Source organism: Anas platyrhynchos, chromosome 2 (assembly GCF_047663525.1).
Source record: "Anas platyrhynchos isolate ZD024472 breed Pekin duck chromosome 2, IASCAAS_PekinDuck_T2T, whole genome shotgun sequence".
Taxonomy (NCBI): Eukaryota; Metazoa; Chordata; class Aves; order Anseriformes; family Anatidae; genus Anas; species Anas platyrhynchos.
Window position 1 is genome coordinate 19501695 of NC_092588.1, and position 20751 is coordinate 19522445.

At 41.0% G+C, this 20751-nt stretch overlaps 1 protein-coding gene across 4 annotated transcripts in view; it reads right to left on the bottom strand.

Moving 5' to 3' along the window:
* The window catches only part of OXR1 (oxidation resistance 1), a 268677-nt gene that overhangs the window by 139866 nt on the left and 108060 nt on the right, over positions 1–20751 (bottom strand). For 3 of the 4 annotated variants that reach the window (XM_027452596.3, XM_027452590.3, XM_027452593.3), the window contains exon 2: positions 2118–2283. The exons of the other annotated variant lie outside the window; for it this stretch is intronic. In XM_027452596.3, the coding sequence (XP_027308397.1) occupies positions 2118–2176 (59 nt within the window). In that variant the 5' untranslated portion in view covers positions 2177–2283. The remainder of the gene's footprint in view (positions 1–2117; positions 2284–20751) is intronic. 4 annotated transcript variants of the gene reach the window in all.

The following is a 20751-nucleotide window of genomic DNA, read 5'->3' on the forward strand; positions in this document are numbered from 1 at the left end:
CTGGCAACTCATATACAGAAGAACGCCTGAGACAAGTTATTTGTTACTTTTTTTCCCTGTTATCCTGCCCAGCCTCCACACAAATCTGCATTTGCACGTGGCTGGCACCTTGGACTGCCATGGCAATTGCAATGCATCAGGTAAAGGACCTGTGGCCTGCTTCAGCTCTTCCAGACCGGCTCCACTTTCCATGTGAGGCTCCCTCAGCACACTTGCAGCAGAAGGCAATGCTTTGTAAGTCTGCTGGAAAATGGTTTGTTTAATGCTCTGGAATTCCACCTGCAGCTCTGGCAATGCCCTCGCAAAGAGAAGATGGCAGAATTAGAATGATACAGAAAAGAAAAGAAAAGAAAAGAAAAAAAAGAAAAGAAAAGAAAAGAAAAGAAAAGAAAAGAAAAGAAAAGAAAAGAAAAGAAAAGAAAAGAAAAGAAAAGAAAAGAAAAGAAAAGAAAAGAAAAGAAAAGAAAAGAAAAGAAAAGAAAAGAAAAGAAAAGAAAAGAAAAGAAAAGAAAAGAAGAGAAGAGAAGAGAAGAGAAAAGAAGAGAAGAGAAGAGAAGAGAAGAGAAGAGAAGAGAAGAGAAGAGAAGAGAAGAGAAGAGAAGAGAAGAGAAGAGAAGAGAAGAGAAGAGAAGAGAAGAGAAAAGAAAAGAAAAGAAAAGAAAAGAAAAGAAAAGAAAAGAAAAGAAAAGAAAAGAAAAGAAAAGAAAAGAAAAGAAAAGAAAAGAAAAGAAAAGAAAAGAAAAGAAAAGAAAAGAAAAGAAAAGAAAAGAAAAGAAAAGAAAAGAAAAGAAACAGCAGCGATGATGAGACAGCTCCTCACAAAGCTCACAGATAGACGAAGCAGCCTGCGGCTGCTCAGTGCAAGAAGGAGCCGATGGCTGGGAGCAGGGCAGGGATCTCCGCAGCCATCAGCAATGGAGCAGGCGAGCAGGAGGAAATGATTTTTCACCACTTTCACAGCAGGAGATATAAGAAGCACCAAATGAAAGCAAGCAGCAGGTCTGAAATAAACAAACAGTTGTACTTCTTTGAACTGTGTATAATTGCATGGCGGCAATAATTGTGCAGGCTGGGAGTATCACTCAGTACGAAAATGAATTACACAAGTCAGGGAGAAAACATCCATTATGGGCTATCAAGCATGCAGATACACAAAGGCAACCTTCAGCTCGGAAATTCCTTGAACCAAGGATGGCTGGAAGGTAGAGAGGGGTTTCACAGCCACTCAGTACATGCGCTGCCTCTGATACTGTCCTGGAGTACCACTCCTCTCTAAGCACCGCACGCAGCTGAGTGCGACACACGTGCAATTCAAATCTGAATCGGTCATTACGAATTGCAGAGGGAAACAAAACCAAACAACGCAAAGCAGCTAGAACATATAACACCTCTGAAGTGGATGCTTGTCAGTAAACAAGAAAATAGAAAAGCCCTTCAAAATATTACTGTAGGTATTGACCATGCAGCAGAGCTTTCTGATAACGCAAGCAGCTTATGAGATCATTTGATGGCAGAAAACAAGAAAACCTTCGCACAGGTGGCATTATGAAAAGATTAGAATTTAATTCACACCTACACAGCCCAAAGAGCAATTCAAAGCAGTAGGTATTTATTAACAATGCAACATCCAGCTTAGCTTCAGGAAAGAAAACAGTGTTGGCACAACAGCTATGTGCTGAAAAATAGTGGCACTTCAACATCATGTTTTTCTCAATGTCCCCCCACCATATGTATTCGAGCATGCAGAGCAATATAAAACACTCTTTTTTACTCCTTTACACACACTATCAAACATTACCATGCAAATACAAGGGTTGATAGTCACCAGAACACCAGACAGCAAACCCAGCCCACCCTCTCTCCACTTCCCAGTCATCCTCAGAGATGTGGTCCCATACATGCAGGAGAAGTACCACCATACATCATTCCGTAACAAATGACTATGCCAAAACACAAGTTGCCGCAAGGTGTCAGGGGGAAAGATGAAGAATACCCAAACTGTTGAAAAACAATTTTTTGTGATGTGACCTTTTAACCAAGCTCTGTAGACAATGCTTGTGCCTAATGGGTTTCAAAGGCACACCACAGAATAAAGATTTACGAAAATGCACACAAACCTTGTGATTATTCCTGGGAGCATGACAGCACTGCTACAGGTAAACCCTTGGAGGATCATTTACAGAAGACATAAAGATTGGTTGCTGCCAGGTTACATCCATTTACTCCAAGCGGGAGAATCCAGAATCCGCTTGTGGCTCAAGTGGGACAAGGCATTCTCACTGCCTGGGAGAGAAGCGTTAGTGAGTCCGCTGGCAAAGGATTCAACACGCTCTACGCACCACAGATGGTCCTGGAGATGTGCATTCACAGGAGAATGAGGTAGGGCAGCAGTGGAGAGGGCAGTGATGATGATGACGGGGGAGAAGATGGCAGCAATCATGCTAAATACACAATAACTCAGATAGTCACAGTGTATACAGATCATTATTTTTCTCCTTTGTAAGCATTTGTAATGATTAAGAGCTCAAGATCATATGGCTTCACCATGACTGTATAATATTTTACAGCTGCTTTACATGGTGGAAATAATATGCTCAGCAACTAGGCAGCGTATTTTGTCAGGTATAAAAATTTCTTGATCTTTCCTTTTAGGATTTTGAGAGGGTGGGTTGCAACACTGTACTATTTGCTGACAGATATCTTATCTCTGGACATGTTTTAGAAGAGATGTGAAAAGTAAATTACTATTTTGGATCTTGCTATTTTGTTAATAGCTGCTATACTGTTATTTAAATAACTCCCACTAGTTCCATTTTCACAAAAGCTCTTCCAATGCTTTATGCAAATCTACTTTTGTAAAATTTGCATGGGTCTTGAAATTTCCAGCTCTGTCATATTCTGCACAGAAAAATTTTGCATAATGGTTTAAAGTAATGGCAATTTCCACTTAATTCATGTTTGTCTCATTAATGCTGCAGCATTATTTCCAATGCAACCTTGTATATAAGGACTGGATTCAAACAGTCCAAAATATCTTAAGGCTGTATCACTGAGAAAAGACTTTACTTCACCTGATTAGAAGGAGCTATTTCTGAAATTTCTTTGTTACAGGCTATGCGACCAGCCCCAGATCCCATTTTTCTGACCATTAACGTGAGGTTTTCAGGCTGGCAGGACCAAATCCTGTACTACTGTCATCTTTCCCCCAAATACAGAATTCACAAAGTTTTCAAAAACATGTGGAGATAGTGGTCTGAAAGCAGCTTGACATACTCTGAGATGCATGGAATACCTCACCTACACTGAAGCCATATAAACTTGTAGCATTTTTCTGTATAATTTATTAAAATTTGTCATAAAATCTCTTGTTTTCTGTGTTAACTGTAAGTAATTTATACATTAAAAAAGCTGCTTTATCCATAGCCTTTTATTTAGGCAATTGCATTTACATTTCTTTTTGAGTCCAACCTTAGGCTTGACTGTTTTCCAAGTTGTTTACAAGTCAGCAGCAATACCCCTGGGCACTTAATGTTCCCAGCATTGCCACAATATATGTAATCGTAACGTGCATACATTTATGTAGTCAAATTTGGAAGCAAAAGGGCCTTTTAACTTCTCAAAGAGGCAGAAAAGGAGGTTGGAAGTTACAACACTCATACAGCAGCACAGATTTGTGCACTGTAGTTCTACCATCTCAGCAAATAAGCATCAGCACAGCAGGCAACCGCTGCTCATGTTAAAAGAAAATACTGTGGATACGCTTGTCCTAAGACATAAAAATGCAAATCTGCTCATTCTTCTGCCTTGCTAAGTAGCTCATGCAGCTTGAAATGTAAACAGTGAAACAACTTAAACACTTATTTCAAGATATAGAACCAATTTATTTATTATTATTTTTATTCCACAAAACATACATGGGATTAAACATCCTGATTTCTTCACTGAAAATCATTCAGTAAGTTTTTAAGGTATTTTGTAAAAGAGGAAAAGGAAATAAATAAACTGTGAGTGAGACCCAGCCAGGGGCATGGCTGTGCAATAGCCCATCAGCTGGATTGGTTTCAGACAACTGGAGACCAGTGATTCTGCATCCTCCCCATCCTCAGGGTGGCACCCCCTCCTGCACCTGGGCACCCTGTGCTGTCAGACCGTGACACCCCACTCTCACGTTACATAGGGCTGCTGGGCAGCCTGGGACCAACTGGGACCAGCAGTCCTGAGACCAGCTGCAGCAGGCAAGAACCACCATCTTCAGCCTAAGCAGCTGGACACAGTATAGAGAGTGAAGAGACTGACACTTCGTGAGCTGTAACTAGACCATCGGGGTTAATCCAGGACAGAAGTCACCCACCTCACAGGCAATCACTCAACCCCTCCTCATGGTCCTTCCCAAATGGAGACTCCCCTCCTTTTCCTAGAGCCATAAGAGTGCTCCTCACACTGAGGTTCAAGGCACTCCTTGCCCAAAGCCATCCATGTCCTACCTGGCACTGGGCCTACAAGCATGCATGTGGAAGGCATTATTGCTGTTCCACTTTTCTAAGAACCAGGTGAAGAACATTACACAGATGTAGGACTGAAAAAACATGTAATACCTAGAGGTCTTTGGAAGCACCCACCTGACTTCACTGAGTCAAGAGCAATGACAAGACTGGACAAAGGCTACAAACTTGAACGGCAAGCCAAACAACACCTTTCTGAGGCACCTCAGTTACCCAATTTGTAAAAATACCATGTTTTCATAGTATTGTAGTATAGGTTACTCTTGAAATAAATATTACATAGATTTTCAATCTGTGCATAATATATCTTTCCATAAGCCCTCACATGACAAAAAGCAGCTCATAAAATGAAGCAATTAGCACCATCTCACAAAGGGCAGGCTTGTTACAGTGAAGAGGGACAGAAGCTGTTCCTTGAGGAGAATGAAACATCTAGCATTTCTCCTTGCTGGAAACATAAACTGGTTCTCAAAGTACTCTGCAGGATTTAATAATGTCAGATAAATCTCTGCAGAAGCACCTTACTTGTCAAAGTTAGAAACTAGGCAAAATGAAAAATCTTTCATCACCATAGCCAAAGGAGAATTCAGATTTGGCCTTTCAACTCATACATATTTCAAGTATTTTGAATAGTAAGTATGATTTTAACACCTTAATGCAATGTGCAGTAAATGTATAGATTGTATAAAATGAGCTTGATATCATTTCCTTTTCCTTTTCCTTTTCCTTTTCCTTTTCCTTTTCCTTTTCCTTTTCCTTTTCCTTTTCCTTTTCCTTTTCCTTTTCCTTTTCCTTTTCCTTTTCCTTTTCCTCTCTTAACTATTATTTGATAGGCAGAACACAATGGTATTATTTCATAGGAAAAAGCACAAAGCTGAACCAGGGAGGTTCAGCCTGCACATAAGGCAAAAATTATTTACCGTGAAGGTGGTCCAACACTGGGACAGACTTCCTAGAGAGATGGCGGATGCCCCATGCCTGTCAATGTTCAAGAGGCGTTTGATTAATGCCCTCATTTATACACTTTAACTTTTGGTTAGCCCTGAAGTGGTCAGGCAGTGGGACTCAATGATCTCTGGAAGTCTCTTCTACCTAAACTACTCTATTCTATCTAACACACTTTCCACTGAAAACATACTGACTTTCTTATTATATTCTTATTATATTCAAGCCACTTTTTTTTTCTTGAGAGAGTTTCACTGGGAAATAGCCATAAAAGTTTGAAAAAATATTTGACTTGTTCTTGTATTTCTGATTCATAAATTCAGTGAGAAAAGGTTATACCAGATGGGAGAGAAAGGTCATCAAAGATACAGGAATATTTTATAGTTCAACAAACGTATTCTCCTACCCTCCCATCAGGAGACCCTCCTGCTCTAAGTATTCAGCTCAGACTAACCCCGAACAGCACACTCTCTGTCCACCCGAGGTTAGGAACATGGCAAAGTCGTTATCAGCATTTTCTCTACAGCCCCCAAAACAGCCTGCAGGGCTGACTGAGGACCCGAGGCTATCCTGTATTCATGTGGATGCTTCAGCCACATGGTAGGCAGAGGTCCAGAGCCACGTGTAGGTCCCATCAGAAGCAATTAGAAAATAGAAAGACTGGTAACTGCATCTATTGAGAAAAAGCTTTCTCGAGCATTTATATTTTCATGTCATGTCATCCCAAAAAGCAAGCAATGCCGCAAGGTAATTTGATAAATAACAACCTACACTACTCAAACCTCTATATGAGAAGAAACATATACCTGAACAATAGATTGTGGAACTGGGCCTACCTACTAAACCAAATAAAAACAAGCAAATGAAGAAAACCAAAACAAACAAGAGAGAAAGAGAGAAAGAGAGAAAGAGAGGAAGAGAGGAAGAGAGAAGGAAGGAAGGAAGGAAGGAAGGAAGGAAGGAAGGAAGGAAGGAAGGAAGGAAGGAAGGAAGGAAGGAAGGAAGGAAGTGAAAGAAAGCCCACATGACTGTTTCATTTCTCACTTCTGTGGTAGAAGGAGGAACATTTTTAACAACTTTTTGCTTTGGGCCCACGAGAGCATAAAGGTTGTAAAGACAGAATCACACAGAATCACAGAATTTCTAGGTTGGAAGAGACCTCAAGATCATCGAGTCCAACCTCTAACCTAACACTAACAGTCCCCACTAAACCATATCCCTAAGCTCTACATCTAAACGTCTTTTGAAGACTTCCAGGGATGGTGACTCCACCACCTCCCTGGGCAGCCCGTTCCAGTGCCTCACAACCCTTTCAGTAAAGAAATTCTTCCTAACATCTAACCTAAAGCTCCCCTGGCGTAACTTTAGCCCATTCCCCCTCGTCCTGTCACCAGGCACATGGGAGAACAGGCCAACCCCCACCTCTCTACAGCCTCCTTTAATGTACTTATACAGAGCAATAAGGTCACCCCTGAGCCTCCTCTTCTCTAGGCTGAACAAGCCCAGCTCCTTCAGCCGCTCCTCATAGGACTTGCTCTCCAGGCCCCTCACCAGCTTCGTCGCCCTTCTTTGGACCCGCTCAAGCACCTCGATGTCCTTCTTGTAGCGAGGGGCCCAAAACTGAACACAGTACTCGAGGTGCGGCCTCAAGACATTTCCTTATGTCTGCACCCTCTGAGCACAGCCCATAAAAACCATCTCCTGATACACCACTGGGTCACACGAGCAACCACAAACCTGGGGAAGCTCTGTCGGAAGAGCAGCAGGACTGCAGGAGTGAGGGCATGAGCACCCCTCAGTGGGAAGGAAGGGGCTCAGGCAAGCACAGAGATAGGGGCAAACTGAACCTAAGAAAACTTATTCTGAGCACAACGAACTATGGTAAAAGAAAAAAGAGGGAAAAAAAAAAAAAAGGGAAAAAAAAAAGAAGGAAAAGTAAAGCTCTTCATGAATATCATGAATATGAAAGTTTTTACATCATGAGAATGTTTGATGTTTCACCACTAATTGCCCTAACTATAGGGACATGCAGGACTACTATAGGGGCATACAGGACTACAATACCCTAACTGTAGGGACAGAAAACAATGTGTCGTGACCACAGTAAAAATTTCCACTCTTGGTAACTTCTAGGTCAGCACAGTTGTAGGCAGGAGGTACTTATCCCACACTACGCAAATATTTCTTACTTGGATGTTGGCTCACAATGGACCATGCCTACTAACTTTATCGAGGCTGTTAAGGCTCTCTTCATTCCCATCAGGGCAATTTTCTCCTCTTCTTAGCTTTCATTTTAAACTAAGAATCATGACAGACAATTTCTTTTTTCAGCTTTCTTTTCAAATGAAATGCCCCCTTGCCTTTTAAGCCAACTTTGTCCAGCCTTTCAGGTCCTCCCTTGTAATCCTGTTTTCTTCTCTACTGGCACCCTGTTATCAAGCCACTGCTCTTTGGTGCCACAATGATCAAAGCATATTAATGGCTGTTGGAAGGCACCGGAGATTTAGATAGCAGACTTCCACTGTTTTAAAATATTTGTCTTTTAAAAACCTGTCAGCATTCACTTTGATTTTTCTTGTTGACTGGAATTAGGACACTTGTAGACTACACGAGAAGTTGCCACCACCAGATCTCCTTCTGGACACTGCAGCAAGTCCTCTGAATCCTGTGCACTCTTCCAGGACTGGGGCTAGTAGGGGTGCACAAACATTTGTGTGGCCTGAGATTGAAGCAGATAGGGTGGGCATTTCACTGACAACATGGCTGGAGCAAAAAGCTGAATGACAGACAATATAAACCTATAGTCCAGTACTTATGCAGTTCAGATTTATATAAAGATGTAGGGATTAAAAACAAACAAACAAACATATGATTAAAAATGATTTCTATAAATTTAATATTTAAATAACAAAAGATACTTTCTAGTCTTTCCTACCGTAAAAATAAATAGCCTCTTTCTACACCATTAAGCAAAAATTTAACATGAGGAAAGGTAATAGTTTAAAAGAGAACAGGAGTCTTTTACTTTAAATCCATACTAATGGTAACAATAAATATTAAAAGTTGTTTAAAACACAACAAAAACAGTTTGGTTAAATATAGATTGAAGGGTTCATTTTTAAGCTAGTAATTAATAAAGCAACCGTGAAGTCAAGTGCTGTAGTTATCAGGTTTGTCAGTATTTTCTCAGAAAATGAACTTTCTTCAGACAGGTGTTGCCATTCAATTAACTTAAAACAAAGAGCAGCGTAATGAAGTGTGTTACTCTTCATTCTTAATAAACTAGCTGTTTATTTCTGAAGCCCTGACTTAGCAGCATATTTAGGACCCGTAGGACCAGGGGAACAACACAGCTGTCTCTGTCCTGGGAAGGAGGAGAGCATCAATGCACATAGCATGTCATATTGACAGACAGAATCCAACTTTCTTTTTTTTTTTTTTTTTTAACATGTGCAATGTAAATCTCCAGCTGACATTTTGAAATTGAATAGTAAACAGAAGGATCAGAAGGATCAGATTTGCAGGTATTAAGGTACGCAGATGCTTTTCAGCCTCCCAGCACATCAAAACTGTACCTCCTTCACCATCTATGGAGGAAGGTTATGGGTAGCCAAAGAGAAAAACATATTGTGGTGTTGTGATGGACAAAAACATAATGTGATGGGTGAACAGTTGGCTGGTGGGTTGGGCTCAAAGGGTTATAGTAAATGGGGTTACATCAGGATGGTGGCCAGCCACTAGAGGGTTCTGCAGGGCTCCATTTTAGGACCAGTTCTCTTTAAAGCTTTCATAAATGACTCAGATACAGGACTTGAAGATATACTAAGTTTGCATATGACGCTAAACGAGGAGGAGCTGTTGACTCCCTCAAGAGTGGACAGACCTTGCAGAGAGATCTTGACAAATTAGAGCTGAGAAACAACCAATCACATGAAGTTTAACAAGATCAAGTGCTGGATTCTGCACCTGGGATGGGCCAACTCTGGCTTATATGTAAAGACTGGGGGACAAGAGGCTGGAGAGCAACCCCATGGAAAGGGATCTGGGGGTTTGGTTGGCAGCAAGTTGACTACAAGTCAACAGCATGCCCTGGCAGCCAAAAGGGCCGCCCATACCCTGGGGTTCATCAATCACGGCACTGCTAGCTGATAGAGGGAAGTCATTGTCATGCTCTGCTCTACAGTGGTACAGCCTCACCTCGAGCACTCTGTGCAATTTTGGGCACCACATAAGGACATAAAAATATTATAGAAAATCCAAAGGAGTGTTACAAAGATGGTGAAGCATCTAGAGGGGAAGATGTATGAGGAGCAGATGAAGTCACTTGTTTTTTTCAGCTTATTGAAGAAGAAACTGAGGGGAAGCCTCATGGCAGCCTATAGCTTCCTCACAAGGAGAGGGGCAGGTGCTGAGCTCTGCTTTCTGGTGACAGCAACAGGACCCGAGGGAACGGCCTGGAGCTGGGACAGGGGAAGTCCAGATTGCATATGAGGAAAAGGTTCTTCACTGAGAAGGTGGTCAGGTACTGGAGCTGGCTCCCCAGGGAAGTGGCCATGGCACCAAGCCTGATGGCGTTCAAGAAGCATTTGGACAACGCTCTCAGACACATGGTTTGATTTTTGAGTGGTCCTGTGTGGAGCCAGAAGTTTGACTCAATGATCCTTTTGGATCCCTTCCAAAACAGAATATTCTATGGCTCTAAGGCTCAGTTGGCTCAGTAGGCACATGCACATGTTGAGATTCGAGAGGAGACAGCTAGCATTCTTCTGTAGTTATCTACCAAACCACTACACCATAAAAACACTTACATAGTATTCTTATTCATGTTGCAGACCATCTAGAGCCCTTGTGAGAAATCAGCCACTGCCTTACTAAGCACAAAGCAGTTGATGCCTGAGAGGTAGGTGAGTGCCCATGATGGTGCAGGACTGGGAAGGCCCTTGTCCTAAGGCTCAGCTCCTGGTAAGCAAAATATTCCTGCATAACACTAAAGCAAAGCAATTTCTCTCAGCTCTTTCCTCACTTCCTCTCAGCATGTGTCTTGCATCTGTGCTACTGTACATTAAGTAACTCTCCTGGGTCAGGGTTGTGTCTTCAGTAGCAACACTGTCTGTCATGGGACTGTGAAGGATTCTGGGGACCAGACTGGAACCCATGTTTCTGCAGCTGCAATAATGGTGATCAGTTTCTGCTGCTTGTGCTACAATTCATACCTGGTATGGTATTATGAGCCTCAGCACTGCTTGTTTCTCCTTTTTCTTGTGCAGGTGGGACTTACAGGCAGCATGTGATGAAACTGAAATTCAAGTAGACAGTCTAAAACTGTAAGTCAGCTTCATCCTGAAGACGTGTCCCTGCTAGAGAAAATAGGTGACCTTTCCCTTGAACCACCAGTTAGATTTATGCCTGTAACAAGCAACAATCTTTTCCTGATTATTTTTTCACTCATGATGACACAAAACAGAGATGGGCAAACATAGAAACAAGAGACTGTAGAACACAGGTGCCCTGCAGGATTTTATATTATTATTCTTAAATCAATAAGCCCAGAGAGAAGAATTGTTATAAGCACTATAATATACCCACTACCAGACACCAGCAATCTATAGGCATCATAGTAAATAGCATTATTTAAAAAAGAATCTGATCAAAAAGCACTGTATTGTAACTTTCCAAAGGCTTCTTTTCCCCTTGGTTCAGAATAAAAAGCACTTCAAGGCTGTTCTGGCATTGCTAGGTGAAGATCACCATGATCAGACACCAGCCTCTCAAGGCAGCTGAGCAGGGCAGGTACGAATAGACAAGGAGCCCATGTCTGACAAAACGAGAAAGAGAAGCCAAGGAGAGATTTAAACACAGCTGGAAGTGATCAAAACCAGAACCGAGATGACAAATGAGGCTGCAGTATGTTAAATGAGGCAAGTGAGTTTAGAGGCATTTATGCATTTAGCTGTCTAACTAGAGCTCAGCTCCAAGGCAGAATTGTTAAACAACCACCTGATCAGAATTTGTAAGGAAACAGCATACAAACTGAAACACGGAAGCTGAATTCAGATGCATGCAGTAAAACTGTCAAGATTTTAAAAGTCCTGCTATATAAATCAGAGGCTTTTAGTCTAAATGCAAAATAGGAATCAGTAAATTGCATCTTATTTTCATGAAGAATTGGCAGGGTTTAAAGATATATATATATATAATTTTTTTCCCTTGGCTAATCCTCTATGAAAAGTTACCATTAGGAGATCAAAATATTATGGCTAAGCCTTACTAATTGCTCCTCTGAATGGAAAGGTAAAAATGTCTCACTCACATGTGAAAAATGTGAGGAATAGGAAGAATTTAGGAACATAAATCAACAGGATAAAAAGAAAAAACATGTATCCTTTATTTCTCTACATGTATTTCAATAGCCCTCTGCATTTTTCTATACTCCATTCAGACAACAGTAAATTTGAGGCTAACTTCTTTCCATATTAGGACCTTACAAAAAATAAAACTATTAAAACCTGTGTAAGTCTTTGTAGCAAACTCAGCAGAACAGAAAAGGCAAAAGGTAGAGTTTCTCAGAGTTTCCCCTGTTGATCCAAACTGAAGCAGGCTCTGCTTGGAGCCAACACTCATTGAAAGCAAATGGGAAAGGGCCAGCTGGCACCAAACACTCCTGCTATTGCAGGGGTGCATGAATGGCCCTGCTCCAGCTCCATGTGCCAGGCAGGATCCTCTCTTTCAAATCCCAGCTGCATAAAAACCTATAGCTATACCCCTTGCTATGGGTAGAGCTAGGAGCTAGCTATAGCTCCTTCACCACAGCATCTTCACAACAGCACCCAAAAGCTCCAGTGTTTCATGCAGTCAAGGTCAAGCTTTCCACTCTCAGAATTGTTTAGGCTTAAAAAATGAACTTTCCACTGAAGTCAAAACCCAGAAGAGGTAAACCTTTGGATTATGCAATTCTTAATGCTTTCCAATTTTTTTGTAAAATAATACTTTCCTCCAGAATAATGTATATTTTTTGGTAAATGAAAACCAGATTGAACTGACTTAGTTTGGCTCTAAGATTAATATTGGGTTTGTAGTTTCATAGAAATATTTCAGACTAATGCAAAAGATTTGCTTGGAGATACCTAAAATCAGAGAGAAAGCTTGTTCCTACTCTGCAGCAGGAATATGAATTACATGAACAAGTCCAGTGTCTGTCTTGGTATTGATCATTACAGCAACCTCCTGTAGATCCAGTCCCACACCTTTTCCAAGATAATTGGGTTTTCAAATAACATATATTTAGAACAGCATAGTTCTCATCATTTAGGTGAACAAAATACTGAGTTCCTCCACCTTCCATTCCATTTATTCTGCAGTACATACTGCAGAAAAAAAAATCAGCTCAGAATTCAATAATTTATAAAAGTACACATATTCTGAGAATACAAAGCTTTTAATTTCAATATGGTAGGAATTAGCCATCTGCTCCTATAAAAAATACAGGGCATGTAGCATACAGGTAGAAAAAGGGTAGACAGTATTTTATCTATCAGAACTGACTACTTCATCTGTGCTGCAGTGACTGTATTTCATCTTTTTAGAGTTTTGAGAAGCCAAGACATTATATAACTCAGTAAAAAGCTGATAGGGCCAGTGTCATTTTAAATCCCCTTGTGTGAAAATCAATTACAGGATGTGAAAGAAAAAAAGCTTTTCAGGAACCAAGATCTCCATCCCATAATATAACCTATATATATGTATATTTTTAAGTAAGAATGAGCAATACAACTTTAAAGAAAAAGAATGTGTAGGAGGGAAGTGGAGGGACAGGCAGAGCAGAGAAGGAACAGAATAATCCCAGATCATTTCAAGGTGCTATTATGATGAAGTAAAAAGACAAATTCTTCTGATGACTTATCATTTTGATTCTTTTTATGCCAAATAGTAAATAGGTAAAATAACAGACATAATAAAGACAAAGACATAGACAAAATAAACATAGAGCTTAATAAGAATAAGGAAGCCAAACAATTCTCATATACTTTTGAAGGGAAGTATATGTTTTTTAAGAAGGAAACACAGCCTTACCTAGATCAGTCTCTACTTTTCTAAAGGAAAACAGTCCCATCAATAAATAAATAAATATATATATAATTTAAAGCTATCTTTCATTGGAGGCAGGTTATTCCGAGTCAATAGATCTATTTTAATATCCAGTTGTCTCAGCAAGTGAAAATGTAACAGACAATCCTACTGGCTCAGAAGCCATACAGGAACATTTGCAATCCACAAAACAGATCTTTTTTTATTCCCTGTATTGACCAATCTCATCTCTTATGCATTCAAACATAGGCCACCTGGGGAAAAAAAAAATCTGGTAATTTTCATTTTTTGTATTTACAAGGGAGTGAAATTTTAGAGGAGGAAAGCAAAGAAGAAATTTTCTGTAAAATGCATATAATGGAAGAAAAATGAGCAAATGCAAAATACGGCCAAAGTACATGAAAAGAGAATTCATTGAACTGAAGCCAAATTAAAATGACAACATTGCACAATCAGGAATTCAGAATGGTTGACACAATTTGTGTGAAGAAAAGAACTGGATAAAATATAGGAAATTACTGAAAAAGCAATTTAAATGTGACCAGCTCACTCACCACATAGCTGCATCAGCTGCACCTCTTCCATGGTCTAATCAAGCTTAAATTCCTCCCAGCAAAATGCCATAGTTTCAACAGGGCAGGGAAGTACCAAGCCGAGAAAAAACTAAAATCTAGAGGGAGCCTGTGGAGCTCCAAGTTACAGAGACGAATCCATTCAGAACTGTCAGCTGTTTTAAAGGGACTTTGAAGGAGGTAGTTCTGGACTTGGGTATCAGAAATCGTCCTCGCTTCTTCTGGGGGGACACTGCCTCTAATGTAACATGGCCAAGGTTAAATGCGCTGTCCGCATCAAAAGTTGGTCTCAGCTTCAGTGAGTCATAAGCTTTAGTGAGAATTGCTATCAAAGTTGGGAAATTACATCTCTCCTGCCACGTAAAACAAATGTCAGACACCTTTTTTTTTGTGAGGCATAGTAGGCAGTGTATTAAGCAGCTCCTGAAGATGCCCACCAGACCAAGGTCTTCACTTGTTTAGGCACTGAAACTCAGTTTCTGGATCCAGTTCTGTAAGCAAACTAGAGAGCTGCTCAACAGCATGGAGACAAAAGACAGCTCTGTCCACACCCAGAGAAGGAAATCTTTGCACAGAGGATTAGGCCAAGGGATACAACTCTTGGTAATCAATATCAGCAAACTACAGGTATTTTGGCTAGCTGGTCTCTTATAAAATCAAGGTTGAGACTCTTGAGCACAGAAATGCGGAGAAACATGTGCCTTCCCTAGCTGCCCAATGCTTTCCAACAGGAGAGAAAGAGCTGTCTCACCAATAGTCTTAGAGTGATCAGGTCAGCTGCAAGGTGAGCCTAGAACTTGCTAAACTTGCTTTCACGAGAATATATATGAGAATATATATATATTATTCTAAGCATTACTTTTAATATATTTTAGAAGTATAAAGATAAAGAAATGTTCACTGCATTTTGTTCAGCCATCTCAGGATTTCCCACCATTCAAACATAAACAGCAGAATTTTAATGACTGAGAAACTGCAGCAGTACCTTGAGAGAAAATTGTGATGCAGCAAATTGCTACTTCTGTGAGTTTCCTGCACTGGAACTCTCATCTTCTACAGTGCCAGGATATATTTCTTTAAAATACTGCTTCTAGCAAAGATATAACTATTAAGAAACAATTAAAATGTTTGAGAACTCAGTTAAGTTCTACAGTTGCAATACCTGGGAAAGAACTAACCAAAAGCAGAATTCCCAAACAGTTCCCACTGCCATCTGATGATATGATTTCCTTCTTTGTTTCCTTCTTTTTAAATAACAAGCCTTTGCATTTTAAAACAGCCAAGTGTTTACTGTACCCTCCTCCCAGCGATGCCTTCTGGGTAGCAATTAAATGCATAATTGAGATCTTCAAGACATCAGAAAGAAAATTCAGTGTCTTTTTAAATAGTTGCAGGGACTGAGACTGCACAAATCAATTTTGTGCCAAGACACATGTTTGCACACATGCGTTCGATATGCATCGCATGACCTCTTGTATTCCTGGAGGGCTTCTTCTTCCACAAATAAAGCTTCCAAGGTTGTCAGAGAAGGGATTTTCAAAGCTTTAAGATGAGGTTCATAATTGTGCTGTGGATGAGACCATCAGTCAAATTGTAAGATTTTAAACCTTTTCCTAGTTATTTGAGGCTAGATTTGTAGACAGACATGTTGGTCCAATTATTTACTCTCTCCTCTCATTTTGTTCACCAGTCATGAGCACAATGGGATTTACCATCCTTTGAGACTAATTCCTCAGTTTACATGTTAAGGCTTCTTGCAGGAGACTGAAAGGAAGCACTTTATCCATCTTGTTACCTTCTTATGGTTGATATTCTAGCTTATTTATCAGTTTTAGTTCACCACTCACACAAACAGACTATTTAGTCACTCACTACTTCTCAGGGAACAGTCATTGATAAAACCGTGTCCCACTAGAGGTGACAAAGCTAAAAATTCAAGGTGCTGCTTCCAGCTTTAGTCAGAGCACATCAGAACTGCAAAAACACAACAGCAATTCATTTATCATCTCTCTGTATCACTAAGCACCTAAAAAGTTTCAAAACAAAGGCAATGTTAACCCACTACATCTCTTTTCATCTCCATGTGCCCACAACCACAAAAATGACACACGATTCGGGATTTGAAATTAAGCTCAGCAGACAGTAAGCTGTGCCTTTCATCTGGCCGAACCTTGTCATTTCTTTTGAATTTCATTCCCACATGAAACCATTCAGTAAAAACACAGCAAGTCTCCTGCTTCCCACGCTTAGCTGCCTCCTCCTTCTCCTGTCAAGCAGATGGCAGGACCCCAGAGATCCCCCCATCTTAATCTTCTTGTTTCTCTCTAATATTTCACCATTAATATTGCTCCACTTCCACCATGATCACAGGAATAAGGGAGCACATAAGAAAAAATCAGGTAAGAAAATTAGTGGAATTGAGCTAAGCGATTTCAATACTGTTTTTACATGGACTCTTCTCTGTGGGAGAAAGATTTTTATTTATTTTTTTAAGCAGTAAAGATGGATGGAGAAATAATATAAGCAATCAGATCCTGGAAAGCTTCCAAGAGCAGAAATGTCAGGAGAACTACTGCAGACATAGTAGCCTGTGCATTTCAATCAGGATTACAAATAATGGATACAAAATCCATTTAAACTGGCTGCACACAACTCTCTTGGATAAGACATCACTTCCTTTATGTTTCTTCAGCCTTCATCCTGGCAGCAGCTCGAAATTACCACCTCCTCCCTCCCCCCAGACAGAAGCCTTCACTCAGGAGGACAGGGCTCTGTCACAACAGATGTGCCCTACAGAGCTGGGACACCCCTGTCTTGATATTTCAACTCTTCTCCAACCCCAAAGCTCCATTCTGGGGGCTGTGTGTGCCTTGCCTCAGTTCCCCCTCTTTTCTCTTCTCTTCCTCCCTTCCTTTCTCTTTTCTTCTCTTCTGAGGCAATAATAAACTGCAGAACATGGGTACCCATTTTGTCTCTCTTGAGATTTAGGAGGGTTTTCGTGGTTGAACCTCTGATGGCCCTGACTGAAGAACCCCCACCTGAATCTGCTCCATTCTGCTGGAGCAACAGGAGGAAAAAAATAGAGTGCCAGCAGCATGCAAGGCAGAGCAGGACCCAAAGGACAGACTCTATCTTTCTGGAGACCGAGGTGTTATACACACATAAAAATGCAACGGATTATTTATATGCCCGTATGCTTTAGTTTCTGCAGCATGACCACTTTATTCAGGCTGCCTGAAAAATTAGGATGACAAAATACAAGTCTGTATGAGACAGAATTTCCACTGTCATTTTGAAAGATTTATGATTATACAGGTAAATCCTAAAAATGAATGACTGTTGGATAGCAACAGAATACAAGAGACACAATTAATATGGCAAAAACTGCCCTCTCACTCCTCCCACTTCCCTCCCCATTTCTCCTAAGGGTGGTTCCAGAGAAGCATTCCCATTATTTCAGCCTGGAAGACGCCGCACTTCATGCTGAACCAGAGCTTGCTGAAGTATAAGTCCTGCAGTCCCTCACTGCAGGCATGTCCCTGGCCTCTCCAGATCCCCAAAGAAGCCAACATATTGCTGGCTGCATGTTGCATCTCACAGGATCATTGCTCCCCTATATCCCCTCTGTTAGTGTATTAACCTGCAAGTGTCTTTGTAAGCCAACTCGACCTTCTTTCCCATTAAACTGCCTATGAAAAGAGGAGAGAGCTTTAAAACCAAGGCACAAAGTTAGAAGCACTGTTGTCAGTCGGGATGCTGTCACCAATCCCATTGCAAAAAGCTCGCTCAGTTCAGAAGCTGTGGGTACTTTCCGATACCACGTACCAAAAGGAAAAGCTGTTTTTTAACATATTCCTGTACTCAGCAGAAGAAGGCCTGCATTAAGAAATTACAGCAGCTTTCAAAAATCATTCCTCTGCAGAATCACTCTAATCCAAGCAACCCTTGGCAAAAAGCAATCTATTTTCTAAGCGACTTTCTCAGCAACCAATTGCCATGACACTGACGTCAGCCCTTTCTCAGGTCAGTGCCTGTTTCTCACCACCAGAGCTCATCTCCTGTCGCTCAGGAACTACTGGTGCCTTCACGACTGCCAAATCAGGAGGGTGTTCGATCACTGCTAAGACCTCAGAAACCTAGCACCGCCTGCTCGCTATGAAACTGGGTGTTTTAGGAATGGGCATCAATTCAGATTCTCAAACTCAAGAAAAAAAGGTCTGCACATCTCCTCCTCCAGGTGCAAGTCTCTTGACCTTCTTCTACCCCCTGATTCAAGAGCATCAAAGAAGTAATGTTGCCACTTCCAGAGCCAATTCCCTTCACCAAAGCTCTTAAACTCATCAGTGATCTACATCTTTCCTAAAGGGTTTTGGTTTGGTTTATTTCCCCCTACATACTCCATGGAGAAGGACCATCTTGAAGTAACTGCTGTTCCCCACCCCTCATTGCATTTTCTGTCCCTCCTACCATATAGGTCACACAGGACAGGAGGTAATGACAACTCTCCTGGAGCCAGTTGCCTTCCCTCCCCACAAGGACAGTACTTTTCTGCAAGTCACATCTTATTTTCAGGCTCTAAGCTCTCACCAGCAGGTGCTGAATGTGCTAACTAGCTCTTAGAGCCAGCTCGACACAGGAATTGTGAGAAGGTAGAGGGCCACAAACCTTACCAGCGATAACAAGCTTGCCAAACTGCAATCTGAAAAAAAACTTGCTAAAGAGGTCGCTCCCTTACATACCCCTGGATACACTTTGCAGTGTTAGAGGACAACAGGATTTTAATCCTTTTGGAAATCAGAGAACTGCAATATGCTTCCTTTTCTCATCCTAGGTAGATTAGAAATATTGAAGGTCAATTCTGAAAGGAGGTCTGTACCTCTGATTTCCCAGAAGAAAACCAGTTTGAGAAATAAACAACTTCTTGCACTGACATTAGCTATAAATAGCACAGGGAGGCAAAGCAATACCGGGCTGTTAGTGAGCATCTCCGAAGTTCGGAAAGCAGGTGGCTAAAAGTGACATTTGGAAACAAATAGGCAATTTATTGCCATTTAGCTGTCATTTATAGGAAGAAAGAATATAAAAGTATGAACGAATTTTGGTTATTTACCCCATAAAATGATGCATCATTGACAACACCTAAACTTGTTATGGTTAACATCTTGTAAGAGCGATCCGTCCTCATGGCAACTGTCTTATAAAACAAAGCTTCATAAACACACACAGAAAGACAGCATTTATGTTTCTATTTGGTTCCCAGCTCCTGTAATAAAACATTTATTCCAAAGGCTGTAACAGTGACATTCAGGGATGATTTTAATTGTTTTGGCCTCTTATCTGTATCTTGAAATAAAGGTTTCAGTTGGGAAAATGCTAACTGGTAGTCTAAATTTTCCATCTAGAAATGGAATCTGAGGGACTTTAAAAAAAAATGTAAATGAACAGGAAATAACTACAAGAAGAGAAATAAGGGAGAGGAGAGGAGAGGAGAGGAGAGGAGAGGAGAGGAGAGGAGAGGAGAGGAGAGGAGAGGAGAGGAGAGGAGAGGAGAGGAGAGGAGAGGAGAGGAGAGGAGAGGAGAGGAGAGGAGAGGAGAGGAGAGGAGAGGAGAGGAGAGGAGAGGAGAGGAGAGGAGAGGAGAGGAGAGGAGAGGAGAGGAGAGGAGAGGAGAGGAGAGGAGAGGAGAGGAGAGGAGAGGAGAGGAGAGGAGAGGAGAGGAGAGGAGAGGAGAGGAGAGGAGAGGAGAAATTTTACATTCTCTGTAAAAATTCCTGGCAAATGTTGACACAGCAGCAAACTGATACAGAAACCACCTCTCTCTATTAATTCAAGAATGCCTAAACACAGCTTTCCACTAGAGAACATGCTGGATCACCAGAATCCTTCTCTCTGAAAAGCTATAGGCTCACTTCTCCGTGCTTGCAACTAATACTTTAACAACTCTCCGCTCCCCTCCAGCCACCAAGTTCCATGCCTTGCTCTGAAACACGGTGAGCCCACTGTGCTCAATCCCAGATGTTCCAGCTGCAGCTCCTCATGTGCTAGGACAGGACATATCACTTTAAAATGTAAGAAGCTCAAATAAGCAAGTAAGAGAAAAAGTGCTGTACTATGTGATATTCCAGGCGTGGGCACTCCGATTAATTTTGTCTTAGCAACAATTTTAGCATCAACCTGTTGTGAAAATGAGCACACATACTGTATCCATAGCACTTTGGAAAGCAAATCTTTGTCAAGTATACCGATCTGGTAGGTATTTTCCAACTTCAGGAGATAAAAAGCGGTTATGCAATAAAGTACAGTACTTCTTTGCTCATTATTTACATTGACATGTTTCCTCTGCATTCAGGAGGAACACTGAGAATCAGACCACTGACAAAGTACAAGTTGTCTTCTTTTCTCTGCAGCACAAATATTTCTCATCAGCAGATTTATCTGCTTTGAAAGACAATGAAACCAGATGCTGAGCGGTAAAATGGAATTATTATTTCGGGCCATGGATTGCACTGCATGCAGGAACTGACCATGAAACAACCGTATCCCTATTTGGAGGAACATCCTGATGTTCAGAGCCACCAAACACCCCGAAACACCTGTTGAGACTGAAACAAAGCTAAACAGTACTTAATTTTTTGCACTGAATTAAG